Raw genomic sequence first — 23826 nt, 5'->3', positions numbered from 1 at the left:
ACTTCTGCCAAGTTATAGACTGTGTCATTGTATTATTTCCTTATTTAACCAAAATGTATTTAATTGTTACCAATGAATAGGTTATTTGAACACATCAATGAATTTACTGCCTACTTTGCTCATTAGGAAAGGAATTTATACTATTATTTTTCAATTTAGGGAGTGCCTTTATGTTTATATATTTTACTAATGATTAAGAAAAAAAACATTCTTCTATATTTAAATGACTTGTAAGTACCCATTTTGTTTATGTGAAATTAAGAATAAAGATACAGCTTATCTTCAAAACTTTTGATTAGCTAAATCTTAGTTTGCATGAAGTGATTGTAATTTATTTGATTTGAATTTCTTTGAGTGAATTAGATCTCGCTTTTATTTATGGACGGTGATTTTGATTATTTAATCAAGTTTCTTTGTATTGGAAACTCTGGAGTTGGCAAAACAAGTTTTCTAAATCAATTCACTAATGGTACATTTGATACAAGATTTTATTCAACTGTGGGAATTGATTTTGCTGTAAAGAAATTGGTAAGATTTCGCAAAATATAAATTTTTTAATGCCGTGACTGTTTTTCTAATAGAATTAAATTTTAGATTTATAAAATTCATGGACAAAATCGACGCCTTTGTTTACAAATCTGGGATACTGCTGGACAAGAAAGGTTATTTGTTATTTTTAAAACAATGCAACTGTCCTAAAAAAAAAATTACTTGATCATTTTAGTAACACAATTTTTTTTTTTTTTTAAGATTTCGAAGTTTAACCACAGCTTATTACAGAGAATCAATGGGATTTATTGTAATGTTTGATTTAACTGATGAACAATCATTTTTGGACATTCGATACTGGCTTGAACAATTAAGGGTGAATTTCTTTTCTTTTTTTAATATGCTTACGAAAACTGGTTTATAAAACGCACAAATTTCTCTTAATATTATTTTTTTTTCAAATATAATTGACAAAGTAATAGTGTTTTAATTTTTGTTGCCTTACTAATATGTATATCAAAGGAAAATCTCAGAATGTTTAATCCGATATCTAATTCCCGTTACGGTTCAAATTTGGTGTTTCCACGAGGTGCCAAAGGGGTCGCGATAATATGGTCCCTCAACCTCACTATAAGAATTTTTATAGTATTTCTTAATTAGAGACAATTATTATTATTATTTTAAATTGGTACACTGTTTGCAATCATTTATAACTAAAACTTTTTTAAAAAACCGTTTTCCAAGAATCTTCATTTAAAGGTAATCGTGAGGCAGGGGTAGGTTAACATAACTCTCTTTAATCCACGACTGAGTATTGTAAAGACATATTCTACTCAGTATAACCACGATTAAATGTATTGCTAAAGATCTTTGAATAAAGAAATAGCGGTGACCAGAGTTCATGACTAATTCCTGAAGAGGTTTTGTTTTTCCAGTTTTCCACCATTTTCTCGAAAGTCATTGACAACCATTTCCGTTATTTAATGAGATTCTTTCAATTGTAGAACTTGGTTACTAATTTTCTGACTATTCCTTTGGGAGTCCCAAAAACGAAATATAAAATTTTAACTTCTTGCGAACTAGTGCTCAGGAACACTCGTATGACCAAAACGTACATTTCCAATTTATATTGTTTTAAAAAAATTTAACAATTATCAACTTACAGTTATATGCATACTGTGATAATCCTGACATTATACTCTGCGGTAACAAATCAGATCTGCCCCTGGAAAGAGTGGTAAGCGAAGAAGATGCAGACGGTACAGCTGCAAGATATGGGTAATTGATCTTTTAAATATTATAGAATTTCACATAAACGTATCTTTTCAGAATATACACTTTTGACTTCCGTAATAAAAAATTAATTTTATCCATTCTTCTCTGTTTTAGGTTACCTTATTTTGAAACAAGTGCAGCTACTGGATCTAATGTATCAGCATCCATCGAAATGCTTGTGGATTTAGTAATAAAAAAGATGGAATCTACATCAGAACAAGCAATACTTGATAGTAGAAGTTCTAAAAAACGAATTCTATCTAAAACAGATGGCCAGGAAAATTCAAAATGTTTTTGTTAGATTTTTAAATTTAATTAAATTATTTGGTAATATAGTTTTTATGGACTAGTTGATGAATAATAAGCCCTTCTTTTATCTCAAATTTAGTAAAATTGTTTTTGTAAGGTAAATCGTTTCGTGGCTACTCTTGAGTCCATCTTTAGTCTACTAAAAAATGTTTTTGGTCCCATGTCTATGTTATAACATAGTTTACTGTGTAACTAACATGTGATTATTCCGTACAAACGGTTTTTAATGTATTTTCTTAAAAGCTACATTAACTAGTTAGTACAGTGGCGCCCAAAAGTATTTGCACAAGTGAATTATTTCCTATTTCTAAATGAGTACACGAAATACTATCCCAAAACTTTTATCATTATAATCTTTAGTTCAAATTATGTACATTTAATAACAAAAAGAGAAAAAACATTAACATGTAAATTAGTAATTCACAAACTAAAAAAATTTGACCGTTCAAAAGTATTTGCACAACCTAGAATGAATATGTTCATATTGACTAATTTTAATTATATTCATTAGAAAAGTCAAATTTAAAGTTGTTATTTGTCATTTTTCATTTTCCATTGTCATTTGTTTATATTATGTACCAGTCTTAATAGAGCATGGCATCAAAACAGCCGAATTATCCCTCACAACCTGAGAAAAATCGTTTTTTTAAAAGAAATATGGTGAAAACCTTCCAGGAAATCGGAAAAATTTTGAATTGTGCTTTCCCATAGTGCAGTACGTAATTAAAGGATACGAGGAAATGGGGAAATGCTTAAATAAACCAAGAAAAGGTCGACCAAAAATTGTAACGGCAAGAGAATGTCGGAACATTATCCATAAGGCAACAATAAATCCATCATCGAGTGCTTGGCAATTGGTTGAAAAGGTGGAAACGACTTCTCAAAAGAGTGTAAGCGTTACTACTGTAAAAAGAGTGCTTAATCAAGCTGATTTATAAGGGAGCGTTCCTAGGAGCAAACCATTCATAAAGAACTCAACCGGAGGAAGAGGCTCGAATTCGCCAAAACCTGTTAAACATGCCTATAGAATTTTGGCAAATGTACTACTTAGTGATGAAAGCAAGTTTAATGTTTTTGGAAGCGATGGTAAGAAACACACTTGGCAAAGGCCAAATCAAGAACTGAAAATATTGCATGTTAGACCAACTGTCAAATATGGTAGAGTGCATGTTATGGTATGGGGATGTGTGGCGTGCAGCGAAGTCGGCAAAGTGGTATAGATTCATGGCAATACGACAGCAGATGGCTATGTGAGTATATTGCGCGACAACTTAAAGAGCAGAGCTGAGAATTTGGGCACACAAAACTGCTTAATCTTTCAAAAGGCTAATGATCCAAAACATTCAGCTAAGAAAACAAAAGCGTGGCTACTGCAGAACGTTCCCATAAGACTGCATACACTCCCCACAATCCCCTGACTGAAACCTAATTGAAATGTGTGGAGTATTCTGGAGCAGAAGGTGCGCAAACACGCCATTACGAACAAGGGACCGTCTGGTTGAGGTTTTACTCGAAGAATGAGAAAAACTTGATTCCAATCTTACAAAACATGGTTTGTTCAATCTTTAGAAGACTTCAGGCCTTAATTGAAGCCAAGGAACTTCATACTAAGTACTAAAATTAAAATTCTGACATCTTATTTGCAAAATAAATTTGTTGTGCAAATATTTTTGAACTGTCAATTTTTTTTATTTTCTGAATTATTCATTTACATGATAATGTTTTATCTCGTTTTGTTATTAAATGTACATAATTTGAACTAAAGATTATAATGATAAAAGTTTTGGGATCCTATTTCGTGTACTCATTTAGAAATAGGAAATAATTCACTTGTGCAAATACTTTTGGGCGCCACTGTATAATGATACAGCTGGTAAAATGGAAAGCACCTTAAAGTAGTAAATACAATTAAATAGAAACAAAAGGAAGAACAAAACATTTGAGAGTTGTAACTATTATCTAAGCCATATGTTTTTGGCATAATACCTCTTTAATGATTTTATTAAGTTTAATATAACTATAATAAACATTAATTTATATTATACAGTGAAATAAATATCTCTGTTTCAACTTGTACGGTGTAAATTTGTGTTATAATATATAAAATAAATGTTATTGCGAAGATAACGAAGATAGGCCCTAAGTAACCCGAAAATTTTTACCTTTACCAAAAAAATACTAAATTTGAGACCAAAAGTGCGTATCATTCAACGAGTAACGTACAAGTATAGGCGCATCCCGAAAGGGGATTTAGGGGTTGAAACTCCCTGGACAGTATGTGTACTTTAAGAAATTCCAGCTCTAAGATGGAATTAATTGGCTTTACTCTCCTCCATCTATATAGAATCATGGATCTAACATCTTACTGTTGCCTGCAAAAAATTAGAATTACAATTCTAATTCTGTGCGAATGGGCAAGCAGTCGGATATTCTGGATATCTGTTGTCATCCTTAGTTCCAGTGATGACTGTTTGATTAAATTTCGATTCTGGAGAGGAACTTGAAAAACTTGAAGGCCGAGTTTTTCTTCTTTAATGCGACAAACATTTAGCCATACACTACTTTTACTCAGCACATGTTAAGTCGTTTCTTTTTTTTCTTTCCAAACCTTTCCCTAAATACTCACCAGAATATCAAGGAAGTCTCACATTGCCTTGAATTAACCTTGTAGAACTTGGTAGCCACTAAAGCTACCCTAGATATCTGAGAAAATTACACCGTTCTTGAATTCTTCTTAATTTTCGTATTATATTCTTGCTACTGAATCAACAAGTATATTGTGTATGACAGAAACATAATTAAAGTCAAATTCTCTTCACCAATCTGATGAACGAACCTCCAATAATAGATTAAAATCCAAAATCGGCCAGAAACATCAAAAACATGCGAGTTTCGAATTATAAATTAGCGATATTAATCAAATTGTTCATACAGTTTCTATGACAAAATTTATCATGTGCATATTTGTAGTAAAAAAAAAAAAATTATTTTGAAGACTACTTAATTTTATATATAACCTGTTAAAAAGTTTCAAATTCTATTATTTTTTTTTAATTTTATAAAATTTGGTAAGTATTTGATCATAATTTATCATTCAGTAATCTAAAGTAAACTAAACTAATTATAAGTACTCGGGTGCCCAAAAAATGTCCTTTGAGACATAGGTATAAGAACGTTCTCTAAGTTTCTTGTTTTGGAGCACCGGCAAAGAATAACTATGGAGCACCCAAGAGAATACTTTATGGAAATCTGTGTGGCAGAAGAGTAATACCGCGGAGGACTTTTGATTCAAAGTATTAGATTCGAGAGATATTGTTGCGTTTAGTAGAGCCCTATAGCTCGAATCCATATGCCTAGATAGGTTTTTAAGTAAAGTATCGTACAGGGTTAGTTAGTTGTGTCTGTTTAGTTTAGAGTGATATCAATTTAAGTCCGTACCATTTATTTAATTATCTTTTAGCCCGCTGAATGGAATCCATTTGACTGCACTAAGGGAAGGTAATAAGGAAACAGATTACCTCAGTGGTTAGCGTATACTGGGGATTCCACCGGCGAGATGCCGGGTTCGAATCCAGCTGCTGGCCCTTAGATTTTCTCTTTCCAGGAGCTTCTTACAGCTCAGTGATAGACAGTAACGAGTGAACACTGTCCTTAGCTGGCAGTAAACTGAAAAAAGTTCCGGGCCGCGAAAACCTCAGATGTAGCCGCGCCTAAATAAATTTAGGGTATTTAAACCCATTTCTCGAATCAGCATCTTTCGCTTTTGTGCTGCACCACAATTTTATTTGCTTATAATAAGATAACAAACAAATTTTTGAACTATTTTTTTTTAGCAATTTAAAATGAAGAAATTAAAATATTGTTCAATTGCTGTAGAAAAAAGTAAAGATGTCGCAAAACTCGCAACACACTACGCTACTCTAAATTTTATATTTTGAAAATATGAGAGCAATAGAAAAGAAAAAATAAAATCGAATGTTTTTTAATAAGATTGAAAAATTATTCAATTCAGCCACAATTTCCTTTAGTAACAAAGAAAACAACCTCTGGACAGCTAATAATTACAGTTTTCTTTCACAAATAGATTTCCCTTACCTTTATAAACAGGATTCGATAAAAGATTTACTAGTAAAATTTAAAGATATAAAATCAAAGAACTTACAACCACATGAACAAAAACATGTTTACAGATCTTTGCTTAAATTGCCATATAAAAAACACACTAAATCGTATAAAACTACCCTAAATAATTACAACGTAAAATCTCTGGAAGTAGAGAATAGAAAACAAAAAAGGACTCTAAATGGCGACAGTAGAGGCATCAATAAACAGAGAAGAAAGATGAAAGGGAATTACAGTAGAAAATGTTTCAAATTACAATTAAACTATTTGGACAAAAAAAGGAGTATTGCATTTGATTTACATCCAATGGTAGAAGAGTTTATGAAAAGAACTATGGATAAATTATTGATTAACCAACGTAAAGGCAAACACAACACAAAGAAAACAAATAAATCAAGTCTTCTTAAAGAACTGTCCGAAGAAGATGAAGAGGATGAAGCACGTGAGAAATTAAAAGGTACGCAGTTGGTAAAGGGTGTAATAAAGGAAGAAGCAGAATTACCGAAACAAAGTGAAGGGAAAGGAGAATTCAAAAAATCATCTCATTCAGTTAATCCAGCTAAAAAAACAAGCATTATTCAAGAACTAGAAGAAAGTTTACCACTAACTGAGCCTGCAGTTCCATCTAAATATCCAAATTTGTTAGCACCAGCAAAAGTAAGCGCTCCCATGCAACAAGAACCTCTACTGGAAAATGTGTGTTTAGTCAATGAAAGCGCAGAAACAGCTGAATATGAAACAGATGTACTGAAACGAGAACTGAGTGTCCTTGATATGAATCCTCTGGCATCTATTACAAAAAAACCAACTTCAATGGATTCACTAGAGAAAGTACAAAAACCCAAAAAGAATACGAATTCATTTCTGGGAGAAACCGGAGATGCTGGCGCGGAAATTCAAAAACTAACTCAAACTGATGAAATCAAGATGAGACTGGATAAATCAACATCAAGTAGTAATCTCATGAGACAAGATGCGTCAACAACCACTGAGTCAAATATTCCATCATCTAGAAGCAAATTTGATGAGAATAAGAACGTTAAAAGATTGGCTAAAAAAGTTTTTTTTTATCCAATGTATACTATAGACTGGGGCACACTTGAGAAAAATCAAGCTCGTCAAAAAATCATCATTTCCCCAAGTGAAAATCAGTACAAACAAAGAAATAAATTTACAAACAATAAATTAGTAGAAATCGCGGATTTAGAACAAATTATTAAACAAACAGAATTACAATTCAGTCGCTATAAATTAGCAAATAAAAATTCATTTAATTTAAATTGTAAAGTGCCAACTTTTAAAATACAATTCGATGATTTTGCCCAACAGAATAATCTGATAGGGAGTAAAAAACGTTTAATTTGTAGTAAAAGTGTAGGTAATGCGGTGTATGAGTACAAATTGAAAAGGAAAAATCTATTAGTAGAAAATTCATTCTGTTCGAAAAACAATATTTCTAGAAAACATTCAAACATATGCACACATGACAGGTTAAAAACTAAGAGAAAATTATCGGCAACTTACGCATGTCCATTAATTCAACCAATAAGTAGAAGTTTATATCAAAACAAAGATAATAAATTACATTTTAATAAAAATATATTTTGGAATAATAAAAACACAAAGAAAGTCGACAAAACTCAATGTATGAACAGAATCAATAATAAAAATGAAATAGCCTACTGTTTAAAGCGTATAAATAGTCTTACAGATACTAGTGTGAATATGGAGAACTTCTTAAGATTTAATAGTAAAGATAAAGTAAAGGATGAAATAAGAAATTCTAGGATTGAAATACCACAATCCTACGATACAACTACTGAGAATAATTCTCAAATAAACAGAAAAGATAGTAAAACTATTTCAAATATTTCACAGCATGCGATTACACCAATTTATATAAATACAGATCATAGTGAACCTAATGACAGTATTGGAAATGATTATAGTGAAACAAATTCAGTATTTTCAACAAATTTTCAAAAACCTTCTATGAAAATATCTGAAAATAAAAGAATCTTCTCTGAAAATTTTAGAAAATCAAATAGTAAAGAAAGTAAGGAATTAGTCAATAATGAAGGAAAGGTACAGTTGCATCATGGTCTTTCTCGGTCAGACTGTTCTGACGATAAGAATTCAGAACAAGTAGAAAACGTGAATCCAGTTAATTCGACCAATTTCTCTTCACCTAGTGAAAAAACCTATGATTCAAACATTTTTATACGAAATGAAAACATAGTGCCAACAATCAATAACTACATAGTTCAGAAACAAACTAACGAGGAAATAATTAAAATTGTAAATATTTCTGGTAACAATGCTTTAACAGAAACTAAATATTTTTTGAACAATGAAAATGGTAAAATCAAGAAACAATCAGATATAAAATTGAATGTAGAATGTCAAAATTTTAAAACATTCCAATTTGACAGCTTTCTAAGAAGATATAACAGTAAGAAGTCCGTATTAACAAATAGTTTTAATAATTTGATTGAAGAACAAACTCAGTACAATACTGTTAGAAGTGAAATTGATGTTGATAATGAGATAATCATGAAACAATCAAATAGAAATAATAGTGCAATTCAAACTTTAACATGTTCTGCAGGAAGTGAAACAGAAGGTGAAATGATTTTGCAATCATTAACACCAAAAGAAAAACAGAGCTATGAATCTATATTTACAGTACATCAACGTCAACCAAGAGAAAATTTTAAAATCTCTGGAACTTCTAACAATCAATCTTCAACGTCGGCTATTGGCTCTGAACAACAACCATTCTTTGGTTATACGCCAATTGAATGCAGTGATAAACTGGATTCCACTTTTTAAACAAATGATGGTAAAAATGTTTGATAGCACTGAAAATACTACATTAAAAAGAATGGATTCACAAGGAACAATGAGACGTTAACAGTAATAGTGATAGTGACGCACGAAGTAGTAAACATAATCTGAGTAAACATTGGTTAAGTACACATTCAAGACAATTTCATTCAACAATATGAACAAAAGTTATTATTCTATGAATCAGCCAACAGATAAAACAACTCATCCCACAAGAGAAAGTAGTGATTGCTGTAAGAATTAAAAATCAACCACATTCACTTTAAACAAATAATTTTATTAAAAAAAAAATCATCAATGAACATAAAGGTGAACTGATAGATGATAATAAAACCATCATGATGAATAAACATGATTTTGTGGAAGAAAACGGTTGACAATTTTAAAAACCAAAATCTCGACTGATGAAATCTTGTCCGTACCATCTTCTGGCGAAGAAACCCATCTTGACAGTAAAAAACAATGTAGTTTGTGCATATATAATCAATAAATATAATTTTAAACAAAAATTGATGGTGTTGGTCAATAATAAAAATGGTAACGAATTTATAAACTTAGTTAAATTAATAGTATAAAGTTTATACACTATATATTTTTTTAAATCCGTCTCTTATACGCTATAAGAGACTGGCTAGGTTCTAGGTTCGAGGTTAGATTATTTCATTTAGGTGGAAAATAGATCCAAAATTTATCTTTAAACTTACATGGTATACATGGTACTCAAGGAACAATTGGCTAGGAAAATTCGATATGAGATTTAAGGAAGGCGATGGTTAGACTTTCTCCTTCAGTTCCGTTACAGATATTCTTACTTCCTTTTACTAAAACTAGGTAATAGAAGGTATTACGAACCTTTCAAATTTTCGATTTTAGAATCTTCACAGAAATATCCGCTTTGCAGAGTCCTCTGAGTTTGAAAAAGTGATTATTAGAACTCAACTAGACTTACCACATTTACTTGTACATTTTTCTAGGACAATTCATGAGGAAAACTTCGCTTTTAAATGCCCTTTGAATTCTAATTACGATCCCATCTACTGTAAATATTGTAAAGGAAAGTTAAATCTTGCTGAAATTTACAATTTCAAAGAAAATTTTAGCGTAAACACCAATCTACCGATTGGAATTTTCACTTATTTTTCTGTGAGAGTGGTCTTTAATAAATTTAAACTCAAGACAGACCAATGAATGATGGCTGATTTGCAATAACCATAAGGCCAAGAAAGAAGAAACAAAGAACAAAAATTAAATTCAGTAGACTCACCATTTTTTGTTTTAAAATCATCTTTCCAGAAAAAGTTTATTATGGGCACTTTTACAGGAGTTGAATCCGTGTTTCTCTCTAGAGAGCCATTTCATTATCATGTACCCTATCACTGGCATAATAATGAAGATAATATTCACAGCTAAATTTCATGGTTTGAGCAAAATTCTTAAAATATCACATTACTGAAAGAATTTTTCACGTTTCTTAAATACATGTTACAGTAGATTTGTTTTTTGTTTTTTTTCCTACGAAAATAATTTTAGGACAGTCCTAAGGAAGATAAACTTCACTTTATAATTTCATTTTAGTGTAATGTACGCTTCTTGCAAACCGTTTAATTTTAATAATAAATAAATATGTAATAAAATTCCAAGCTTAAGGAAAATGTAAGAGGTACAGCTCTGATTAAGTCGCTTTATTTTAGTTTGATATCTTTTATTTGGAAATAGATTTTTACAAGAGAAAAGAGAGAGACACACATTTCTTAAAACTACTATTAGCAAGAACCGACGTTAAAAAATAAATTTTAGTAGTTGAAAAAACAGAAGCACTTGAGTATTAATATTAAACAATTACCACATCTAGAATTTTTCTTTTATCTTAAAAATATTTTATTAGTATAAGTATTGTAATAAATTTATAATCACGTAAAACAAATAATTGTTACACACACAAAAAAAAGGTGATAAAAACTAATCATTCCATCGTTCCTTCAGAACTAGTTTCCAAAACATCCGCTAGATGGCAGGGGCATTCACATTAACAAGTTTTGTGATTTAATTTACGAATATAGTTACTAATCTTACCGCTATGTTGCAGAGCGATTCATATTTCAAAGCATCCAACTTGAGTGATAGTAGAATTAACATGTACAGATTATAACTGTGAATTTAACGTAATTTACTTTTCGGTCGTTCATCTAAATAAGTTTGTAATGTAATAAAAACAAAGTTTTGTGCGTTACTTCGTGTTAATTCCACATTTATTTAGTATTTTTCATTTAAAGCAATGATTGATTTGTGTTCTTTTGACGATGGACAAAATACCGTGAAAGTATCTTCCAGGCAAATACAATATTAAATTGACCTGAAATCTCATTGGACTATCCGCAATTCCAGATTTTTTTTTTTTTAATAGTATAAGGCAGCTGTGAGCCCGAAGGTTGACTAAAGAGTTGAACCCTTGATCCTGAAAATAGATAAAAAAAATTGTGTTCTCTCTTCAGGCTTTAGACACTAAAGAGAGAATCAAGGGTTAAAAGCTAGTTAGTTATTTATTTTTGAAAGGGCCGAAGTTTTAATCATTTCCGACTTTCATACTAGCAGGAAACAGGTACTAATTACATGTAGTGGTCGTTCTTCTTTTTAACAAACCTATGCTGGCTAACCATTGACCATAGATTTTTTTCACTCAGTGTGTAGTAGCCTGGTCAGGACCTTTTCTCACCAGCCTCGGGTTATATCTATCATTACAACACCCATTTGTGTTCTCACTTAATTCGCAGCACTATGTGGCATTTTGCTAATGACCTAAATAGCTTGTTACTCTCTAAGGCTAACGTGGAAACCCCTCCTGGACAAAGAAAATCTCTGTCTCATTATCCTGAATGACCCGGCACCAGACTCTGCGTATTTATTTATCAGAAAGTGAGGTAATTTCACTCTACTTTGAATTAACTTCGATTGAATTGTTACTAACCTGTAGAACCGCTTGTTGTTCTAAGTAAATTACGAATTCAGAAATGGAATTAATGATACCAAAAATTAAACCCAGCATCACAAAATTGATGTAGTTCTGTGTGGAAGACTGCTTACTGAGATATCATTCCCAACACCTGTGGGAGCCTTCCAACGCTTCTTCTGTCTTAGAGTCGTCCAGGAGCCTCAAGCTTAAAATAATTACGGTATTATTAATACTTAATTTTATTATTGTTGCCTAAGTTATTTTGAAAACATGAGAATATGTACTATCTAAACTATCTAATTGAAAAAGTGATTATGTAGAATCCTAATTGAAACTTAAGTTTACCTGGATATATATTAAGTCTTAGATCGCCAAGCTTTTTAATTTGATTGTCCACCTGAAATTTAGGATATTGTTTTAAAATAAAAGACATTCAAAATTGTAGGAAATTGTTTTAATTCATTAAATATAAGTCTTGACATCGATGTTTGATACTCCCGTTTATTATTAAATTTAACCCTTATCCCTATTACTATGAAAACACGAACGCAATACATTCCTTGCGTGAGTAACAAATAAAACATTAAATTATATGAAGAATTTTTTTCAAAATTTATGGCATGTAACCTTTTTCGGCAAATTTATTATTTAAATCAATTGATTCACTTAATTTTATATTGCAATAAGTGCCTAATGATTGCCTAACTCAAACTAGTTGGATGATTGTTTTATTAAAATCTTTCACATGAATGTAACTAAATGTCCCTCAAACTTCGAGCTGGTAAAACACGATACTTCTAACATTGTACAGTTTCTAGAATTATAAATGACAATTTAGAATGAAGATAAGATTCTATGAGGATTGGCCAAGAAGTCCTCGCCACTACAATCTCAGTAATTTAGTGAAGGGGCTCCTAGGTAAAATATATAGCCTTTGCGTTTTTGTTTTTGCCTTAAGAGCCGAATCCCTTTGCAATAAGATTGTACAATCCGTTACTCAGTTGAGAACAAACCATATTTAGGCTAAAGAATTCTTGATAGGATTTCTAAAAAGTCGTATCACTGGCCTTGGACATACTTCGTTGGACTTAATGCTTGTAAAGCTGTCCAGCTTTTCGTGGAAGAAAAGCCCTTATATCGGCAGCGAAACGGTAATTAAATCTAACATTGGCTGGGCGAAAGACGAAGTAACTTACCGAAATATAAAATCTCAGATTAGTCCTAACACGATCCGGCTAATTGAAGCCGTGAGTTATACCACACACACAGTCAACTGGGAAATGGTGGTCCACTTTTTTCAAGCGTTTTCTATACAGGATGAGAACTTTGAAAGACCTTGCTGAAATTGCGTTTAGAAGATGTCCCTGACAGAGGGAAGATGTTCAGCGGTCAGCACCTCGCATATAACTTTTAATATACACCGCACAGAGCTGATGGATACTTGCCTGTTAAACAGCCTTGTAGCCATAGATCTGGTAGAGGGAAGAGTTCTCAATTAACACTAAGTAAAGAAAGTAAAAAAACCAAAACTCTGTGCTGGACTTACTCCATTTTTAACGGAACCAGTTTCTAAACACAACTTCTTATTATAGCCTCCTTCGATATTTACATCCGATATTATATTATAAAATCATGTAGCCCTGCTCTTCATATATAACTTCTTGAAGCTGCTTCGAGAGTTTGAGCAATTTTTTTTGTTTTAAAGAAAGATTACGATCTTGGGAAGAGGCCAACGCATCCTAGCCACCCAATTCTAGCGGAAATAAACATTAATTTTAGCTTTACTAATCGACAAATATAAATTTGTTTTACTGTTAAAATAAAATTTATTTATAAGAAAATCTTCAGAACTATGGATGCAAAGAGACTCTGATATGAAAATTTAGCCTACGAATGAATAACTATTCAAATTTATGCGTAAATAAAATGTGTCAACCAACAGTGATACCACCATTTAATGTGGTGACGTTTACAGCTTTCTACGCTATCTGCTGTTGAACTGTTTAACATATATATTACTCTTGGAATGATGCTCACCTGGTGCGGCAAACTGGTAAACAATAGTTCTACTATTTCATATATATATATATATATAGATATATGTATGATGTTTAGATTCTTTGTTAAGACTTTATTCTATTCAATTCAAAATAAATTGATACCGATTTATTCAGTAGTTTAATTTCAAACAATAAGCCTTGAATTTATTTACTACAAGAATTCAGAGCTTATGATGAGCTTAATCTCCTAAATTGTGTTGAGCTGTTATGAATGAAAGCAGATGATGAAATAGTGAGGATTTGATGCATAGAAAATGGGTATTAATAGAAACTTTACAGATATCGATACTAGATTATATTCTAATATACAGGGTGTTCAGCATAAGACTACGGTAACTTTGGGAGGCGATTCTGGGCATCATTTGCAACAAAAAATTCCATATAAACTATGGCTCGATTCGGCTCCGTTTTATAGATATTTTTAATTTTATGTTTTTTCAAGGTGTTACTACTTTTTAGCAAAAAGTTGTCTATATTTCTCAAACTATTAAAGCTACAGCTATTTTAATAAGCTCATTAGAAAGAAGGTTAAATTTCCTTTTAAATAAGCTAATTTGTATTCCAAAATAATAATATTAAGTATTTTACTTTGTGGCCCAAACATAAGAAATAGCGAGTTTCTAATTTTTTCCTAAAAGTTTGACTTCATTTTTCTCAAAAACATTTTATATGAAAAAACCGTGCACTATTCAGGAAAAACATCTACATACGATCACCTTTCGAACGGTATACAATAATTGGGGTTATGTTAAAAATTGATGCAGAAATCTGTGATTAATTGCAAAAAAGTAGGCCTCAAAACAGCGTCGGCATTAAGAAAGGAACTTACTTATCTCTCTAATCTCAAAGTTAAAAACTGATATGTTTTATCCTAATACGGCTTATCAAAACAAATAAATACAACAAGAAGAAAAGATAGTTTAAAGTCTACATTTTCATTAGATATTTAGTTGTCATTTTGCTATCATTATGCCAGCGTATTCGAATATTGAATATCGCGACATGTTATACATCTACGGTTTCGTAGATGGGAATAGTGGATTCTAGATGTTTTCCTGATAGGGTGATCCGAACGCTAAGCCGATCTTGGAGGTGTACAGGCGGTCCGGTGAAGTATTCCATCCACTATTATTTAATTTGGGGATCAGAGCGAGTAATAAGTTCTTGGCTTATTCATTAGCTCTTCACAACCTGTTAATTCCAAAATTTTATTGAGTAGTTCAAAATGATGATTTATTCACGTTATTTGGCATATTTCTTTAATTAACTAAAGAATAACACACAGATCTAAACTCGTTAAACGAAAATCCTTTCTTTCGAAATTGGTACCTAACACTCATTTAACATCATATTCATTTCTCTTCTTTTTATTTTATTTTATTATTTATAATGTAAATTTTATATTTTTGAATATAGTTCTTAAATTAATTAATTATTAAATAACACGTTTGCAAAAAATCGTACTGGATTTGATGATTCTGATCAGTTATATTCTTATGGTAGGTGAATTCCTTTCATAATGCCGACGCTGTTTTGAGGCCTACTTTTTTGCAATTAATCACAGATTTCTGCGTCAATTTTTAACAAAACCCCAATTATTGTACACCGTTCGAAAGGTGATCGTATGTAGATGTTTTTCCTGAATAGTGCACGGTTTTTTCATATAAAATGTTTTTGAGAAAAATGAAGTCAAAGTTTTTGGAAAAAAATTAGAAATTTGCTATTTCTTATGTTTGGGCCACAAAGTAAAATACTTAATATTATTATTTTGGAATACAAATTAGCTTATATTAAAGGAAATTTAACCTTCTTTCTAATGAGCTTATTTAAATAGCTGTAGCTTTAATAATTTGAGAAATATAGACAACTTTTTGCTAAAAAGTAGTAGTACCATGAAAAAACATAAAATTAAAAATACGAGTGTCTACAAAACGGAGCCGAATCGAGCCACAGTTTATATGGAATTTTTTGTTGCAAATGATGCCCAGAATCGCCTCCCGAAGTTACCGTAGTCTTATGCTGAACACCCTGTATATATTGATACCAAAAATCTGCCTGAACAGCCAAATGAACTACTCTTTAACAATTTTTAAAAAAATATTTTATTTAATGCATATTTCTTTAAATTATTGTACTTTTTCTCCATAAAGTGTAGCAGGGAGCACACGAAACCCATCTGGAGAAGACTTCAAGTAATCAATGAAATTATTGCCACAATTACAATAATACTTAAGAGTGAAGATCCCAAAATATATATATATTTTTTATTACTATCTTAATACTGTAAGGACCGTCCCCCAATTAATGTATTTCAATATTTTAGTGTAATTATTGCAATATTAAGTGTAAAAATTTTAAAAACTTAACTGTATTTAGCATTTAAAACAAAGATCATTTAAAATCTAGCCTATACATCCACAATCTTGAAACATAAATAATAATAGAAGCATAAATTAAACTAACGAAATTATAAAATCTTAGTTAAAAGGTTTTTTTTACCTAATTCGATAATTGGGATAGTCAAGAAAAGAACAGGCGATTACTTTATTCAACAATTGTGAGGCGATAAAATTAAGGAAGAGCCTTAGTGTATCCTACAGATTGACAAATAAACGTGAACGTCACGTACAGAGTTAATGTAGCTCTTTTCTAAGCATAACTTATCCCAAAAGCATCATCCTCAGATAGTCCTCTCTTTTGGTCATAATCTCTTCAATACCGTTCGTTTTTTTTCCCCAAGTATTCCTTGGCGTTCCGTTACTCTTGATCGGCCACCCGCAGGCTTCCACATCATTGGGTTATTTTGTCGACTAATTATATTAATTTCCTGTTTTCAATTTCCATACATTTTCTCTTCAATGAAACTCCCTTTTCAGGGAGGGATATTTCTTTTTTAGGATAGTCTACAAAAATCCAAATTCATTTTGATTAATATTGTGACTAACATAATACATTGACGCTATAATTTTGTAATCCATATTAAATGAACAATATATTTTCTCTTCCTAGGAGCTTCTTACAGCTCACTGTCCGGTAATGGACAATGTTGTCTGTAACGAGAGAACACTGTCCGGAGGCTGGCAGTACACTGGAAAAAGCTCCGGGCGCTAATAACCTCAGCTGTTGATGCGCAAAAAAAAAAAAAAAAAAAAAAAACAATATATGTACAGGTATGACTCTTACATATGAATTGCTGTAGTCTTAGTAACAATATTTTTACTCAATATGAAATATATTAATATAATTAAAATATAATATACAAAATTAACAATTAGCGTTTTTTAATTATTTAAAATTTAATCTAGTTCAGAATTAACTGAACCAATTTTTCTTTTTAAAAATGAAAATGTTGTTTTTAATGAAACGAGAAAGATAGCTTATCATCTTCCATTTCTTTTTGTTAATTTTACTTTGAATTTTAAATGTTCGGAATTTACTGTAATTCAATTTGCAGTCAAATATTTTTCAAAAGAATTGGAATTTATTGTTTATACGTTTTGGTGACTTCCATGTATATTGTGTAAGTATTACAGTTTTTTGTTATTTTTAAGCTTAGGCGATCCGAGAAAAAACTTCATCTCCTCCACATCACGCGACCACCTCTCTCAAACTAGTTCAAATAAACAAGCACCTCAAGAAGAAGAAGAAGAAGAATAAATCAGAACATGGTTCTCTCTTTCTAAAAAAAAACAGTTAAAATAGCGATAGGCCTTCGTATGTTCAGTTCAACAAAAAACTGTGGGGTCATTCCATGTCAAATCAACACGGGGTCTGAACCTCACCATCTCGGATTTTCTTGAAATTTGGCACATGTGTACTATTGGTATAGACTTGGAAAAATATGAAATTTTACGGTGATATGTCAACTGGTTTATAAGTTACAGGGCTGTAAAGTTGCCAAAAATGGGCTGAAAAACAGGGAACCCCGTGTTTTTGAATTACTGTAGATGCTTTCCTAATTGAGCTACAGACTTGGGATTGGTGTCATTTTATAGCATATATAATGCCCTTTCCTGTGATATGCGACACCATATGGGTTAGGATAAATAAAGTTTGTTAAATTTAAATTTAAAATTTAAATTTTAAATTTTTTAAAAAGTACATATTTTAAAATTTTAAAATTAATTCTATGAATAGCTAGTAGTGTTATGAATCACTGGGCAAAATATTAATTTGGGACGACAATGGCTTCATTGTTAAAAAAATTTAAGACTAACGCTCCAATCCGATTAATTCAACTCTCAATTCATGTTAATACAATAATGCTAATAATAATTCCACTAATAAGTCCAAAGTAAAACATACTGTTAAGTAATAGGATCTCTTTAATATTTTAAGCTTGAAAAGGCGTCATTTGTTTGTCATGCATCACTTTCTAGTAGGACATATGTAAGTTCTTGCAGTCAGAGTCACAGGATCAATTTTTATCAAAACATCCACTACTGAGACCCAAAGAATATCGGCATTTCTTGGATGCGAGATGATTTAGAGGGTCCAGCTGGATGAGGAAAAGTTACTTTTACTTCATCAAGTTCTTCATTTTTCTCTAAAACATATCCAAGCCAAGCCACCAGTTTCTTTATAGACTACACTGATATACAACCTGATATGGCGGCTAATTTTAGATTATCAGGGAATTTTGAAACTTCCATTTCGCAAGCTTCTGAGTTCATAGAAAAGTTTTTAACCAATATTTTGGATTTACTTCTGGGAATGAAAGCATGGTATTGCTGTGTTCCTTTAATAGCCAATGCTTGAGCAAACCGATTTTTTAAAAAACACTCAGATTCAACATAGTCTTCCTGGGTTGAATATGCAAAGTCTATGTTGGTGATGTTTTCTACTGCCCACTCAAAAAGTTGTAGTGAAGTTTGGATTTGATTTCCATAGGGTCGTTGCAAACTGGCACGAGCTGCCAGTCTCTTTACCGAACCCCCTACGCCATCACAAGGCCCTTTGCCGACTTAAACCAACTTAAAGAGGCTGTTATCTCAGCCAAAGAAGACTGTTCTTGAACAAAGATATTGAATTGAATTATTTTTGTATAATTTGATTAACTGCATAATTTCATTAAAATAATATATTATAATTAATATGAATAATTACTGTAATCATAATTATTAATTCTAAAAATGATTTCAAAATCAATATTTTAAATCTTAATAATTATTAATTATGATTCATTGATTCATTATTACTATTTTCAATTTATTTATTACTTTAATTTTATTAAAATATATTTTCCATGAAAAGGAGCTTTAGTCTTAAATTTTTTTAACAATGAAGCCATTGTCGTCCCAAATTAATATTTTGCCCAGTGATTCATAACACTACTAGCTATTTATAGAATTAATTTTAAAATTTTAAAATATGTACTTTTTAAAAAATTTAAAATTTAAATTTTAAATTTAAATTTAACAAGCTTTATTTATCCTAACCCATATGGTGTCGCATATCACAGGAAAGGGCATTATATATGCTATAAAATGACACCAATCCCAAGTCTGTAGCTCAATTAGGAAAGCATCTACAGTAATTCAAAAACACGGGGTTCCCTGTTTTTCAGCCCATTTTTGGCAACTTTACAGCCCTGTAACTCATAAACCAGTTGACATATCACAGTAAAATTTCATATTTTTCCAAGTCTATACCAATAGTACACATGTGCCAAATTTCAAGAAAATCCGAGATGGTGAGGTCAAAAATGGTCTTTTTTTGTGTTGATTTGACATGGAATGACCCTGTGGTAAATCTTTAGAATAGCACCCCAGAGGCGTGGCCTAATTCGAAGTGATTCTGATTCGCTGTTACTATAGAACCCGCCATATTCAAATATAAATATAAAACTATTTCTTTATTTTATATTTACACTTAAATCTAGCGGGTTATATGGTAACAGCGAATCAGAATCACTTCGAATTATTTCTTTATTTCTTAATGGGGGGCTTCGCCCCCCACACCCCCTGATTTTTTTCTTCCCTTCTCCTAACCTACCTAATCACCCTCAATTTTTTAATTTGTGTCACAAGATTCATTACAATAATTACACAGAACAACACAAAAGAAACTTACCTTATTCTGTGGAGTCCTTTTCGTGAGGAGGGTATACTTGGCGGGGTCGAATAGCCTCGGCACCTCCAAACATACTTATCAATCACACTATTTTTTTTAACTATTTTCATTTCACATCCACACTTCGGACATACATATCTCCTACTGATCAAACCAACATCCATACAAAATTTTATAACATTCATTACTCCAACCTCATTCACACTACACTCATGCTTTAATTTTTAAAAAAACTGCAAATTTAAAACGCTCATACTCATAAAGTTACAAAAAAAACGGCACCTCAGGTCACACACAGAGCACTCGCGGGAACTATTAATACATTAAACAGGAAGCAGATGCTAGGCAGTAAGTGTACTGCGCATGCGTGCGAAACATAAGCGTTACGAAATTCGCACAATCCGAAACAGTTCATTGGCGGGAAGTAGTTTAACTTTTCCCCGGTAGGTGCGCTGTACTTCCCACCCCCTAAACATAAACAGGCCACGCCCCCGGGGCGCTATTCTATAGATTAGCCAAAACTGTCCGTCGTCATTTTATCGCGACACTGAGCCATAAGTGACTTGAATTTAAAAATGTGATTGGGTTCTAGTCTTAGCGATCAAAGCCGCAAGCCTTTGGGGTCTCGACCCCATTATTGAGTCGCGTTACATTTTCAATGAGTCAAAGGAATTTTGACGTGAATACGTCTTTAAATTTGCTATCATATGGGGGCAATCCAAAAAACCTAATGATAACAAAATCGGGGGATACAGTTTGGCATTATAGTTTCGAATCTATCGTCTACATCCAAAATTAAATTAGATTGCTGGATAGCTAAAGGATCAAAGAATTCATTACAATAAGCGAGTACTGTGACGCATCGCGCGCGGTGGAGGGGGAAGCGCCACCATTTTGAGATCATTTTGCTGCGTATCGAGATTTGCAATTAGTATAACTTTTGACTCGGAGAAGCTACGATGTTCGTTTAAGTTTTAATCGTCAGCTGTCGTCACAATCTATCGATTGTATATAAAATATTAGTGTAAAATAGTGACAGTGAATATAATAAGGTGTTAGAATAAAAAAAAAAAAATTATCAAAAATATATAATGTCGGCTTATACGCGTCGTAAAGCCAAAAACAAATGCCAAGAGATCGTATACGGTTGGAAAGTGCTTCTCAAGAACAATCGAATGGTAATAATAAAACACCATATGACCGAGTCAAGCTGTGTCATCGGGAACATAAAAGAATGAATGCGGCCGAGCGGATCAACGATAGTTTTAGTACATCTGTAGCTGGGGCGTTTGAAATTATGCAAGTGGATGATGGAAATCGCTTCTACATCGACAACGGACTTTGTATAGATTGTGACCGATCGTCGATTTGTTTCCTTGATTTCATCCTAAGTACATAAATAAAAATATTTTATATAAAAACTATAACCCGTTACGTAAACGTATTCACGTTACAACACACGGCCGTGTCCATGATACAGCCACAGTTTTATTTTTTTTAAAGAGTACTGTTGACAGAAATCTTACATGTATTATAAAAAAAAAAAAAGTCTAGGATTTTATATTGTCTGTGAATTTGATACCTCTACTGTTACTTAGTAACAAAAACGTGAATTTTCTTCTTATTATTTTTTTAGTTAATAAACTAAACAGTAGTTAGCGGATAATCTCTAACCCCACGCGAATGTCCGTCCCTACTAAAAATGTGAACATCATCTCCCGTCTAAATTTTGAACTAGTGTGATTTATAACGAAAAATAAATGTAGCCACTGATTTGATGTTAGTCCAACAATGTGAGATTACATTTAACAAATTCTGTTAAAGCAAAAATTGATATAAAAAACCCAAAAAACAATTAGACGTTGACTCTGCATTGCATAATCATAATTTAAATATGCTATTAATTACTTTAAATACATGTAGTGAGCAAAAGGGTCCAGCTTAATTGAAATGAATAATTCTTAGATGAAAAATGAAATGCATTTAACGCTCAAAGCGGCCCTCCTCTTTTATCTATTTTAATAATTTATCTATTATCTACACAGATTTGGTTTACTGATGAACGCAGTTTTGAGTGCACTAAGTGCTAGTGAATTTATCTACAAGGACATCTTACCAAGATCAAAGAAACAAACATTCTTTTATAGTTCTAAAATATATCCAAAATATGGACACCATACAAGGCAATACTACAAAACAACTTCCAAAGGACAAATGACTGAAAACTATTTCGATAGTTTACAACAAAACACGTCAATGTTATACCAAATCGATAGAATTAATTCTTGGTTAAATGAACATCATACTAATGAAAAGAAATCGATTAATGCAATTAATTCGAAACATTTTAATGAACTAATCGATGATATTGTCCAAGATGGTGATATTTTGTTTCATAAACGGGCAATGATAAATAGAAGAAAACCACGGTTATGGTTTACCAAGTCTAGACAAGACAAAAATAAAGTGAATGATTGTAATAGTAATTATAATAATAAAGTTAAAGAGAATAATCCATGGAATAGATTCGAGGTATTGAATCATACGAATACTTTATCAACCATAATAAATAATGATTCATCAAAATCATTACCTCTAACATTATCCACACCACATGAGCAGATGAATGAAATTAAAACAAACGGCTGGCTGAACGATAACAATTCTTTAAGAAATTTATTACAACTTAAGAATAAATCTGACGAGCAAATCCTAGAAACTAATCCTACGAGAACCACTAATGGCCCCGAAACCGATTTAAATCAACACTTACAATTTTTCTGTCCTCAGACATTACCTCCATTTATGAATACATCACAAATGAATCAGGAATTTGGGCGAAAAATTTATATCACACCAAAAGATTTACTATCACTATCAAAGGATAACCTTTTACAAAAAGAAACTATGGATAACCTGGATAATCTGTACAAAAGTTATTTTCAACCAAAAACGGTGCTCAATTCTGTTGTAAGAAATTTGAACATTACACCATTTCAATATCAACGCAATGTAATTGATTTTGATAGACGACAAAATTTCTCAGCAGATGTTCCTAGCCGGCCGGAACGTAAGCACATAACTTCACCAGAAAAATTGGAAGAACCAATTTTTAGATATGTCACTAGCGAGAAACCATTTTCAATGGGGCAAACTAAACCAAACACTGCAATGCCAATCTCATATTTAATATCTGATCAGAATTTAGCGTCAAAAATTGTAAAAGCAATGCGACATCTGGACAAATCAATATTGAACTATCCGCCTCGTATGCAGTACGATCTATACAAAATGCCATCAGTAATGAACTATCCGAGCAAAAATTACACGGAAGTAATACATCAACTATTTACAGCCGACCGATTTGTTGAAAATAATAATGTTTATAAGTAATTGTGTGTTTTTAATTAGTTTAAAATTAAACACTGGACGTGTAATTAAGAAAAAGGCTTACCTTTAGTACTCCATCTTTCTAAGATCCACTTCAGTTCACTGTCTGCTGTAGGAAGTGAAGTCCTGAAACGAGAGAACATTATCTCAATTATGCTGAATTGCATAATAGCATTAACATTAAACATACTTTATTTTAAGCATCTTAAACAGATAAGAACAATTGTGCGCGAAATTCTTTTATCAAGTTTACTAGTGTGGTTGTCTAACACGGTTTTAGCAGGTCCCGGATCCGCCAGTTGGTTCAGCTGG

At 31.7% G+C, this 23826-nt stretch overlaps 3 protein-coding genes across 5 annotated transcripts; all 3 read left to right on the top strand.

The window, feature by feature from the left end:
• Positions 1 to 89: 89 nt before the first annotated feature.
• Positions 90 to 4692, top strand: LOC141447748 (ras-related protein Rab-27A-like). Of its 3 annotated transcripts, none has more exons than XM_074115546.1 (6): positions 90 to 230; positions 364 to 528; positions 595 to 662; positions 751 to 865; positions 1655 to 1767; positions 1879 to 4692. In XM_074115546.1, exons 2-6 carry the CDS (start codon positions 379 to 381, stop codon positions 2063 to 2065), a joined length of 633 nt encoding a protein of 210 aa, XP_073971647.1. In that variant the 5' UTR covers positions 90 to 230; positions 364 to 378; the 3' UTR covers positions 2066 to 4692. The 3 variants fall into 3 exon arrangements, with proteins under 3 accessions (XP_073971647.1, XP_073971648.1, XP_073971649.1); XM_074115547.1 differs by having other exon boundaries at positions 356 to 528; XM_074115548.1 differs by having other exon boundaries at positions 91 to 230; positions 434 to 528.
• Positions 4693 to 5006: 314 nt separating this feature from the next.
• On the top strand, positions 5007 to 9316 carry LOC141447723 (uncharacterized). The gene is made up of 2 exons (XM_074115498.1): positions 5007 to 5141; positions 5907 to 9316. The coding sequence occupies exon 2, from the start codon at positions 6049 to 6051 to the stop codon at positions 9025 to 9027; it is 2979 nt and encodes a 992-aa protein (XP_073971599.1). The 5' UTR covers positions 5007 to 5141; positions 5907 to 6048; the 3' UTR covers positions 9028 to 9316.
• A 7980-nt stretch (positions 9317 to 17296) lies between these two features.
• Positions 17297 to 23552, top strand: LOC141447732 (uncharacterized). The gene is made up of 2 exons (XM_074115516.1): positions 17297 to 17572; positions 22170 to 23552. Exons 1-2 carry the CDS (start codon positions 17475 to 17477, stop codon positions 23515 to 23517), a joined length of 1446 nt encoding a protein of 481 aa, XP_073971617.1. The 5' UTR covers positions 17297 to 17474; the 3' UTR covers positions 23518 to 23552.
• Positions 23553 to 23826: the final 274 nt, after the last annotated feature.

This window comes from Rhodnius prolixus, unplaced genomic scaffold (assembly GCF_049639745.1).
Source record: "Rhodnius prolixus isolate KJV_2025 unplaced genomic scaffold, Rpr scaffold_13, whole genome shotgun sequence".
In the NCBI taxonomy this organism is placed as follows: domain Eukaryota; kingdom Metazoa; phylum Arthropoda; class Insecta; order Hemiptera; family Reduviidae; genus Rhodnius; species Rhodnius prolixus.
Note: the sequence above shows the minus strand (reverse complement) of the source record. Positions and strands in the feature narration are given on the sequence as shown.

Coding starts and splice junctions, on each gene's coding strand:
- LOC141447723 (XM_074115498.1), top strand. CDS start 6,049: ATGTTTTTTAATAAGATTGAAAAATTATTCAATTCAGCCACAATTTCC.
- LOC141447748 (XM_074115546.1), top strand. CDS start 379: ATGGACGGTGATTTTGATTATTTAATCAAGTTTCTTTGTATTGGAAAC. Junction 529..594: donor ATTTTGCTGTAAAGAAATTG/GTAAGATTTCGC, acceptor ATTAAATTTTAG/ATTTATAAAATTCATGGACA. Junction 663..750: donor GATACTGCTGGACAAGAAAG/GTTATTTGTTAT, acceptor TTTTTTTTTAAG/ATTTCGAAGTTTAACCACAG.
- LOC141447732 (XM_074115516.1), top strand. CDS start 17,475: ATGTTCGGAATTTACTGTAATTCAATTTGCAGTCAAATATTTTTCAAA. Junction 17,573..22,169: donor GTGACTTCCATGTATATTGT/GTAAGTATTACA, acceptor TTATCTACACAG/ATTTGGTTTACTGATGAACG.